This window comes from Bidens hawaiensis, unplaced genomic scaffold (genome assembly GCF_021521415.1).
Source record: "Bidens hawaiensis isolate Kalapana, Puna unplaced genomic scaffold, B.hawaiensis_p1.1 tig00054259_1, whole genome shotgun sequence".
In the NCBI taxonomy this organism is placed as follows: Eukaryota; Viridiplantae; Streptophyta; class Magnoliopsida; order Asterales; family Asteraceae; genus Bidens; species Bidens hawaiensis.
Window position 1 is genome coordinate 55,641 of NW_027499794.1, and position 10,910 is coordinate 66,550.

At 34.8% G+C, this 10,910-nt stretch overlaps 2 protein-coding genes across 2 annotated transcripts; one reads left to right on the forward strand and one right to left on the reverse strand.

Annotated features, from left to right (window-relative positions):
- Window positions 1-1,152: 1,152 nt before the first annotated feature.
- On the forward strand, window positions 1,153-7,121 carry LOC143600542 (malate dehydrogenase). The gene is made up of 7 exons (XM_077078202.1): window positions 1,153-1,316; window positions 5,000-5,158; window positions 5,249-5,424; window positions 5,504-5,781; window positions 5,866-6,001; window positions 6,585-6,696; window positions 6,786-7,121. The coding sequence occupies exons 1-7, from the start codon at window positions 1,274-1,276 to the stop codon at window positions 6,878-6,880; spliced, it is 999 nt and encodes a 332-aa protein (XP_076934317.1). The 5' UTR covers window positions 1,153-1,273; the 3' UTR covers window positions 6,881-7,121.
- A 1,225-nt stretch (window positions 7,122-8,346) lies between these two features.
- On the reverse strand, window positions 8,347-10,548 carry LOC143600538 (transcription factor MYB30-like). Its single transcript, XM_077078198.1, has 3 exons — window positions 10,356-10,548; window positions 10,055-10,184; window positions 8,347-8,896 (listed from the first exon to the last, which is right to left on the reverse strand). Exons 1-3 carry the CDS (start codon window positions 10,486-10,488, stop codon window positions 8,347-8,349), a joined length of 813 nt encoding a protein of 270 aa, XP_076934313.1. The 5' UTR covers window positions 10,489-10,548.
- Window positions 10,549-10,910: the final 362 nt, after the last annotated feature.

The window sequence follows — 10,910 nt, forward strand, 5'->3', positions numbered from 1 at the left end:
AAAAACGTAGGGGTCGGGCTTAAAATTTCGGTTGGAAACGGGTAAATTTACACCATGTATAAAATTTTTCGATGAAAAAAGGATAAATTTACACTACCGAGCCAAAAACAAAGGGACCGGACTCAAAATTCGGTCGAAACGGATAAATTTACCCTATGTATAAAAAGTTTCGGCCGGAATAAGATAAATTTACAGCACCGGGCGAAAAAATGGAGGGGGCCGGGGCCACTCCTGACCCGACTAAGCTACAACACCGCGTATATGATATTAGGTGACATGAATATGATTATCCGAAACACATACATCCGCTTACATGGATCTAATCTACCATCCAAACAATGAAATTATGTAACAAGATTGAAAACTATAACTAGTAATTTTTAACAAGCTAATGAATATATATGATATCCAACGATTATGAAGTCTTATATGAGACACGATTTTACACACAACTATGAGACATAAACATCTAATATTGTATACTAGAACTTGGCTCATTAGGCTTGTCAAAACTGAAGCTCAAGATCGGCTAGGCTTTAGCTAAGTTGATGAAAAACCTTAAATGAGTCTAGGCTCGGGCGGAGCCTGTGTGCAACTTCTTAAGCAAGCCGAGGCTTAGCTTTACAGTGTGGAATTAATGCATATAGTTTTTTTTTTTAAATAACCAAATATAAACAATAATTTATATTGAACAAAATGATCCAATTACAATAAAGAGGCGGGTAAGCGGACAACAAGCTGCGCCGTCACCCACTTTTGAATGGCAAATCTGATCCTATTGAAAACAAAGTTATAGTTCTTTGGCATCGATATGTAACTATACAGACCCGCTGAACTCTTTTCAGAAACGTAATGACTTCAGAAGCAAATGACCCAAATAATTTATGTTGCATAGAGTTAAAATTTAAAATTCAAACACACAAGGCTCGAGCTCGAACTCAATCAAAGTCGACTCGCTTGAAAAATAAGGACCAGTTAGCTAGGTGTTATTAGCGTAGAAACTACAAAGTGAAGCCCACAAGCTATTAAGTGCGCGAGGTGTATGGTCCATAACCCAGCCTGACGTAGCCCAAATATCGTCAAACAGATAAAAACACAGATTTCATTATTATTATTATTATTATTATTATTATTGTTATTATTATCCATAAACGGCGTCGTATCATACACAATAATGTCATCTTCAACTCCATAAATATCCGCTCAAATCACACCTTTACTCTACTCTTGCCCTAACATCGTTTTCATCGCTAATTTCAAATCATCATCATCAATGGCGAAGGATCCAGTTCGAGTTCTTGTTACCGGTGCTGCTGGTATAATTACTACAACTGAATCTATTATATATCGATTTCGGATTCGTTACTGATTGAATTTATATAGATTTGTATCGACTTGAGTTTATTTGATCTGATCTCATCGGATTGTTATTATTATTATTATTATTATTACTTGTACCTTATCTAATTTGTTATTAGCAAGTGTTAGCGTGACTTTGTAGACTGTTTTGACTTCGAGTTAAGCTAGATCTGAAGTACTTCTACTTCGATTTGTTAGTAACTAGTGTCAAAGGCGTATGACTTTGAGTTAAGCTAGATCTCAACTATTTATGCATGCTTAGTTTGACTCGATCGCGGACGGAGTATAGTTTGTGTCGATTGTGAACGGAATCTGCATAGGTGTTTTTGATCTAGGTGAGCTAGGGTTTTAGTAGTGGTTTTAATCATGCGTTTGATTTAATAATAATTAATAAAAATTTAGAGTGATCTAGTGTTTATTCAGATTTGTTGTCGAGTATTATTTTGTTACTGATCGACTGTTATTAACAAGTGTTGAAGTATGCATGTACTTTGAAGGTGTATGAGTTTTTTAAGTGTTTTGACTTTTATTTATGCTTAGTTTGACTTGATTGTTGACGGAAGCTGCATAGTTTGTGGCTTTGTGTGCTTTGATGTTTCGATCTAGGTGAGCTTGGGTTTAGTAGTGTTTTTTAATTTTAGGATTTAGTCCAGCGTTTGATTTTATTAAATTTGGAGGACCTGGTGTTGTTTAGATTAGTTTCGAGTATTCTCTTGTTATTGATCGAATATATATGATCGGATCGGATCACTTTTTCTTGTCTTATCTAATTTGTTATTAATTAGTGTTGAAGTACGCCGCGTATGACTTTGTGAAGTGTTTTGACTTTTGAGTTAAGCTAGATCTGAAGTTATATATGCATGCTTAGTTTGACTCGATTGTGGACGAAAGCTGTATAGTGTATGTGGTGACTTTGCTTTGGATGTTTTTGATTTAGGTGACCTAGGGTTTTAGAGGGATCTAGTGTTTTTCGGATTTGTTTTGGGTTTTTTCTTGTTACCGATCGAATATATCTAAGCTGATCGCGTCTATTTGTACCTTATATAATTTGTTATTTGTAAGTATGTGATCTGTTTTGATACTGAGTTGAGTTAAGCTAGATCTGATCAATTCATGTGTAATTAGTGACTCAAATCGATGAGTCATTGACAATATATGTACAGTCTGTGTGTGTGTTTTTTTTTCTTTTGGGTGTTTTGATCAAGTAAAATTAGGCTTTTAGTGGATATTTTTCACTTTTTTAAATCATTCTATTGATGTTCTAAATTTTAACACAAATATGTGAACTGTGATGCACTCTTATGTTTTTTTGGTGTAGCTTATAACCTGTATGACCACTGAATTCTTGTAAAGATTTGGATAACTTGTTTACTTGTAACATCCTAAAATTTATAATGTTAAATAAAGAAAGTTACGTTTAGTGATTTCGCGTTATTAATTAATTAATGTCGAGTAAAGAACGGATCATGGACTTAGATTAATTAAGATGGGTTAAATGAGAATGGGCCTTAAGTCCATGGGCTTTAAGGGATATAAATATCCCCTAAACCAACCTAAAACCCTAAACCCTCATTTCATTTCCATCATAATCTCTACACACTCCAAACACACACACACCATAAACGAGCAAGACCCGAGAGAGAGTAAACGTTAGTTGGTATTAGATCTTATTACACGAGATCTAGAGTGCATAAACAAGCTAATCAAGATCGAACGAGCGCTAAAGGTATGTTCTTGACCTTTAAAGTTTACGTAGTATTGAACGTTTTTACTTAAAGGTCCAAGCTTTATAGTATATACGGGATATATATACGACCGAAAACGGTTAGGGAACGTAGTGGGTGATGTCGAACCATAACAAGGGTATTAAAATCGCCAAAATGCTTGATAAAAACTAAACCCGTAGCTGAACTGGGTAACTTCGCCTGCAAAAGCTTAACTTCGCCTTCAAACCATAACTTCGCCTTCAAAGCATAACTTCGCCTTCAAGGCTTAACTTCGCCTACGGCCAAGTTCGCCTAACTGGTAACTTCGGCTAAGGCCAAGTTCGCCTAACTGGTAACTTCGCCTAAGGCCAAGTTCGCCTAACTGATAACTTCGCCTAAAGTTAAGTTCGCTTAGAAAATAAATTAAAAACCTAATGGAAAATGTGTTAAGACAGTTAATGTAAATAAAATTTTTCCAAGCTGACCTGGCAGCTCGACCCCAGCCAGGGGCTCTGCCCCTTGGACCCTGCTAGGGGCTGCCGCCCCTAGACCCCGCTGCCAGGGGCGTTGCCCCCGGACCCCTGTTTGTTGTGGGTACTAGTTAAGGCTAGAAAGATGATATGAGTAGTGATAGTTAATTGATACGTATACTTGTTATACAGTCAGCCGTGCACAACTGAATAAAGGGATTACGATTAACGGTGAACGTAACCGTGTTCAGGTGAGTTTCTAGCCCCATTTATGTGTTATGTTTTCGGGGCTGTGTGCATACTCAATATGTTTGTTAATACGCTTATCCTAAGAGATAAGTGTATGCCTTATGTGAATAATGTGAAATGTCTGAATGATTGCTTGATGGTACGTGAACGATCTTCGGATATTGCACGTACTGTTAGGTTGTAACGCTATGTATAAGGTAAGTATGATATGTATGCTTATGTGTATGAACGTGATAAAGTTAATAAAAGAATGAAAGGATGGTTGTATGGTTACGAAAAGGGTACCGAGCCCTAATAATACTCGAGGTATGACGTATGGTTGTATGGTAACGAAGAGGGAATCGAACCCTACTAATATTCGAGAACTAAGGAACCGAACCCTACTAATATTCGAGGAAAGAGGGTACCGAGCCCTAATAATACTCGAGGAAATAGGGTACCGAGCCCTAATAATACTCGAGGAATGTAGGGCGTAATGCTCTTTATAACGTAAGATGTGAAAGTAAGAAAGTATGAAAGTATGAATGAAAGAATATAAGTTATTGTGTATTGTATAATGTATGATTAACTAGAAATCACTCAGCGTAGCTGACTTTTAGTATGCACGCAGGTGAGTAGGATGAGACAGCTGGCTTGAGTGGGGACACATGGCAGAAGAATAAGAGTCTGGCATCTGAAGACTTATTATGTTTTAATTTTAATGCTTTAATGTTGAAAGACAAAGGATGTTTTGAGACAAGTTATGAATTATGTAACGTTTTATGAAAGTTTTATATTCCGCGTAAAGTTTTAATTAACTCTGATATTTAGAACTGTGTTTATGAGTAAATCCAACACGAAAGTAGGGCTACCGGTAACGGGGCCTTACATTACTGATAATAGTCTGCCAATTCATCTGTGCCGGTGCCATGGGTCTTTGTGACCGTGTTGTGCTAAATTAAATTTCAATGGAAGACATGTGACACACGATGCACAATATGTTTAGCAATCCATCTTGATCAACTAGCGTAGCGAGCTAGTGTCAATTTGACAATTTTTAAGCATATGTTTGGGAGATAAAAAGCACGGTGTATCATGTAGATTATGTGAGCATGTTTGCTAATGCAGATACGCTTGTTTGAAATACCATAGATATGTGGTTGCATATAAATGTTGTTCCTTAGGTTTACAGTGAGATTTTAACAACTTACTGATTGAACTCTGTTTTTGTAACAGGACAAATCGGATATGCTCTTGTACCCATGATTGCTAGAGGGATCATGTTGGGTGCTGACCAACCCGTTATTTTGCACATGCTCGACATTCCACCAGCTGCAGAGGCTTTGAATGGAGTTAAAATGGAGTTGGTTGATGCTGCATTTCCTCTCCTTAAAGGTCTTAATTTAGTTAACATTTATTCATTTATTGTTGCTAATGTACGAGTCATCTTTCATATACTGAAATCTACTGTAATCTATATATCAGGAGTTGTTGCCACTACCGATGCTGTTGAGGCATGCACGGGTGTGAATGTAGCAGTCATGGTTGGTGGTTTCCCGAGGAAAGAAGGAATGGAAAGAAAGGACGTGATGTCTAAGAATGTATCCATTTACAAGTCCCAAGCTTCCGCTCTTGAGAAGCATGCTGCTGCTAACTGCAAGGTAAATATTTCTTTTATGATGTTTTCTGTAACTATTGTGCCTTACGATCCTATATAATTTGGTTTACATCTGCCCGCAGGTTTTGGTTGTTGCTAATCCAGCAAACACCAACGCTCTAATCTTGAAGGAGTTTGCACCGTCCATCCCAGAGAAGAACATCACTTGTTTGACAAGGCTTGACCATAACAGGGCTCTTGGACAAATCTCAGAGAAACTTAATGTCCAAGTTTCTGATGTCAAAAATGTCATCATCTGGGGTAACCACTCATCAACTCAGTACCCTGATATCACTCACGCGACTGTTACCACACCAGCTGGCGAGAAGCGGGTCCCAGAGCTCGTTAATGATGATGAATGGTATGAAAGTATTTTGTTCGGTTTTGTTTTGTTTTGTTTTAAATTCTTTGTTTACTTATATATTTAGTTATTTGTTTCTTTTAGGTTGAAATCTGGATTCATCAGCACCGTTCAACAACGTGGTGCTGCTATCATCAAGGCTAGGAAGCTTTCCAGCGCACTCTCTGCTGCAAGTTCTGCTTGTGACCACATTCGTGACTGGGTCTGTGGAACTCCAGAGGTTAGTTGAGTTAACGCTTGATTTGTTTTATTTATGGGGCAATTTCACACACACTCCTACAAGCTTAGAAAATATCATATATACCCAATGCAAAACTAAAAATATCATATCTTTTTAACCCGTTTAACTTAATTTTATTTATTTATTTTTACCCATAAAACAATAAAAATATCATATTTTTTAAACCTCTATTAACTTAATTTTATTTATTTATTTTTACCCATAAAACAATGGTTTTCTCAAAATATGATATTTAATAGATTTCCTTTATGGCAATATGGCATACATACGTCCGAGTTCGTTTATCTGATTCGGACATACAAATTCGATTGTTCTGTCATCTGACGTCGAGAAAACAAGAGAGAGTTGCAGATTTTGTTTACTTGCTTATTGTCGGCATCGATCAAAATCTAAATAAAACATAGGGTTTAAACAAATATAATGGAAATGGGTAAAACGGTCATTAAGTAAAAATTTATTAAAGTTCGGTGTATATAAAAAGTTTCAAGTTCATTAATGGTGTATGAAATTAATTCTTTATATGCTTTGTCTGACCTTTTTGCCCTTATGGTGCAAATTACAGGGAACTTGGGTTTCAATGGGTGTCTACTCTGATGGGTCCTACAACGTTCCAGCCGGGCTTATTTACTCCTTCCCGGTCACTTGCAAAAACGGAGAATGGACTATCGTTCAAGGTACGAAAAACAATTTAAAGTAATAACATACATGACTCATTTAAAATAATCAAACATGTTTTAAGTCTTGAATTATTTCTTGTGTTAAGGTCTTTCAATTGACGAGTTCTCGAGGAAGAAGCTAGACTTGACTGCCGAAGAGCTAACCGAGGAGAAGGCTCTTGCATACTCTTGTCTCTCGTAAATTACCTCTAGTCACATAGCGGTGTTGTGATACTATTTGTGAGTTTTCGAGCAGCAGCTACTGATTCCCGAAAATAACTCCATTGTTGGTTTCTTACGAGATTGACAATGGTGAGCTGTTTGTGTTAGGTCTTGTGACTCTGTTTTCGCAGAGGACTTTGAATTTTTGAACACTTATTGTCATAGGCAGAGTTGCCATTTTCACCATACTCCAATTATATTCGTCGGTTTGATTGGATAAACATGGGTTGGTTTATTTTCACAATGGGTACCGCAATCACAGAATGAACGATGGTGCCAACCCGATTTTCATTCAAAGGTCCACTATTGATTCGAACTTAGTCGATCCATGCGGTCCTTAGATTATAAAGCTTTACTTTTGATGTTTGGCTTCTTGTGCATAGAACCAACAAAGTGGTCCTTTAAGAACAATCTTTATTCTTTGTACTAGAGGTGCACAAAAGGGTCGGGTCCGAACCTGACCCGGAATCGGTTCCTGCTTGTACCCATACCCGACCCGCGGGTAGAGCAGGTATAGGATTTGTCCACGGAGCCTTACCCGGAACCGGAAATACCTGGTCAAAACCCGACACTACCTGAAACCCGAAAAAAAAACCCGGAACCGGTTCTTATTCGGACCTGGTTTGACTTTTGTTGACCATATCCGGAACCAATTCCTACCCGGTTCCTGGTTTAAAAAATACCCGATTTGTATACGTCTACTTTGTACCAACTTAAAATAAGTTAAATCCATAAATTGGTCTACTTTGTACCAACTTAAAATAAGTTAAATCCATAAATTGATAATGTGAGTATGAGACCATCCGGATCAAATCTAAAAAAAAGTTTACTGACCTGATAAATTACTCTGATAGTTTTTGTGATTTGCTTAAGCTTCAAGTCTTGTTTCCTACGGACCGAAATGTGAAATTTGAACAAACCACATAGATCATCCGAGTCTGAGTAATATACATTAATAAGAAATTTAACCGTTAAGATAAAAGTAAAAATATCTTACGTACGGTGAATCTAGGTTGGACCACTCAAATTGGCTCAATAGAAAAATTTAGAATTTGAATCAGATCTCTTTGTAATACAATTATAGAGTAATAGACCCAAGTATATATTACCCGCAGCTCGATGGCATCAAATTTTTATTTACAATGTTTCATAACATATGATAAATCCCATCAGTGATCGCACTGTGGGCGAGGTGCTACATAAAAATGAGTCCCTCCAAAGTGATGAGCGTTCAAATACTATATTTATGGGGCAATATGATCTGATTTAGGATTAGGAGTAATAATTTGTCGTTAAACAAAAAATGTAATCATTTTTCATTAACCGTCTCAAACCAAAATGATTTTTATACCCCCATTGGACTGTTCATAATAAAATTTAATGTTATTTTTAACAATCTAATATAAAACAAGACACAATTTAGCAAAGGTACTATTGCACATGTGCTTAAAAATCTGGTAACTCAGGTAATGTGTCAACATGTGTGAAAAGGTCGTACCATAGACACATATCATCCGTGTTACAACCGATAATTGGATTTCTAGTATCTTTGTTTTTAAAGCACGTGAGCGAAGTTGTCGGAAGCTCAACACTTGATGTGCTCGTCAACGATGTAGATTCCATGATGTTGTCTCCCTCACCCGATAGCGTTTCTAACCAAAAACTATCATCAAGAAACATCTCTTGATTAAATTCCTCATGTCCGGCTTCACTAACTAAGTTGGTCATCGAGTCTGTGATTGATGAAGACTCACTAGACGATGACTGGATACTCGAGACAATTTGTTTCTTGTCAAGCGATTTATGCCGACATTGAGAAACGTCTGATTCTTCAAGACATGGAGCCGTTGAATCACACTCTGGTTTCAGGTGACGTTTCTTAGAGACATTGATGGTTGCTTGGTGGCATTCAGTTCTTTTCTTTAAATTAGTATGCCAAACATTTTTTATTTCGTTGTCGGTACGGCCAGGTAATTTCGCTGCTATTACAGACCATCTACAAAATCAAACACATGAATCTTTTAATTTATCAATAATGTTATTTCAGTCGTCTTGAAAATAGTGTTAAAAAGTTGTATTTAAAACAAAAAAAAATAGGCACATGCCCACTTATTTGTCTTGTATTAGAGTATGCATGTTGTGTAATTATTAATTTAATTAATTATTAATTTTATTAATTAATGAAGCCTTAAAACCGGGTTTAGATTCGTGGTAAATTAGAATATTTTATGGGCCCACAAAAATGTTTATATTAGACCAACTTATATAAACTTACGTAAAACATTTTTATTTGAATTCAACAAATTTTGAATACTTTTGGTTAGCAGCCATGACTTTAATAAAGTTCTTTCTTCATATTAAATTCGAACTTAACTTGTGTTTCAAATCTTAATTAACACGAACTCGTATGTGTGTTGTCAGGCCGACGACTTTTAACAAGTTTATGTAAACTTTTGTCGTAAAGAAACATTTTTGTCGAGTTGTATAAAATCTAACGATACCAAAAGATAAAATATATATATATATATATATATATATATATATATATATATATATATATATATATATATATAACTTGTTGATCATAGCTTTTAGTTTGTAGGTGATTCTGTAAAAGAAAATCGGTTAAAACTAGAGCTTTATGACTTGTAACCTTTAAGGTCTCGTATATAGATAATTATACACGTTTAATGGGATCTTTTACGGTTAATTTTGTTAATCCGATCTATGTTTCTAAAATGTATTCTTTTAAAATAAAAATCGGAGAGAATATAGATTTGAAAAATACTATATTTGCTAATTCTTGTAAAGAAATTAATGAAGAACTAAATATCAAGAGATATATAATATTCATATAATTAATTGATTACATAATAATAATAATAATAATAATAATAATAATAATAATAATAATAATATGGATAGTGAAATTAGATCAAAACGTTTTAAGTGATTTTTTAGAACATGTCATTTCGACTATATGGTGGAAATTTTAAAATGTAAAAATAATTTTGTATAAAAAGATAAAATTGTAATATATATGTTTTACTTACTATTTGAAATTGATTTATTTTAAAATAGAATATGATATGTAACTACATAAATTATTGATAGCTAGTAATGACATGGGCATAATAAATTGATCTTATGGTACCTATTTCCAAGCATTTCATGTAGATGAATGATGGTGTCCTCTTCCTCTTTGGTGAAGCTTCCTCGTTTAATATCTGGTCGTAAATAATTGATCCATCGAAGCCTGCAACTTTTTCCACATCTTAATAAACCTAAAGAACAACCACAAAGGCCACAAAAAATACGAGTTAGACCTCTAGTAGTAGTCAATAGAAATGAGAACTTTATATTAACCCCAACCAATACGTTCTAGTTTCGACATTTCTTGAAACAGATTTCAAGATAAAACGTAGAGATGAATATATATATATATATATATTTACCAGCTCGTTTAGGTAGAGCACGCCAATTAGGATGACCATGTTGTTGTATGTATGAAACCAAGATTTGATCCTCTTCTTCACTCCATGATCCTTTCTTCAAGCCTATCTTTTCACAGCATGGTGCTCTCCCCATTCTCTAATTATAAAAGAGATGTCAAGCCACAAGACTCAAGTTTTGGGCCAAAGGTGCCTATTTATATCCTCAATATATATATATATATATATATATTTTTTATTTTTATTATATTTTAGAACTACAATATTGAAAAGAATACAAACATCATTTAGTTTTGTCTTTAGTATGTTTGGATTTGGACATCTTACAACCTCTCATGTGAGTTAAGTTCTATTTGGTTAATTAATCATTTTTTAATCTTGTAAGGATCTAAATCAATTTATAATACATTGATTTGATTCTTGAAGGTATAAAAAAATCATTTGTGAAAATAGTTTGTATAAAATAATGAAAACATGAAAATTTAGATTTGATGTACTTTTTTCATGAGTTTTTTTTAAACTAATATTTTACAAAAATGTTATACATATAAACGGTGA

Bases quoted from the DNA above. Each gene is read 5' to 3' on its own strand.
- LOC143600538 (XM_077078198.1), bottom strand. From the start codon at position 10,488: ATGGGGAGAGCACCATGCTGTGAAAAGATAGGCTTGAAGAAAGGATCA. The intron at 10,185-10,355 runs GTAAATATATAT...GTTGTTCTTTAG, and splicing joins TGCTCTACCTAAACGAGCTG to GTTTATTAAGATGTGGAAAA. The intron at 8,897-10,054 runs GTACCATAAGAT...TTGATTTTGTAG, and splicing joins CATGAAATGCTTGGAAATAG to ATGGTCTGTAATAGCAGCGA.
- LOC143600542 (XM_077078202.1), top strand. From the start codon at position 1,274: ATGGCGAAGGATCCAGTTCGAGTTCTTGTTACCGGTGCTGCTG. The intron at 1,317-4,999 runs GTATAATTACTA...TTTTTGTAACAG, and splicing joins TCTTGTTACCGGTGCTGCTG to GACAAATCGGATATGCTCTT. The intron at 6,002-6,584 runs GTTAGTTGAGTT...TGCAAATTACAG, and splicing joins GGGTCTGTGGAACTCCAGAG to GGAACTTGGGTTTCAATGGG.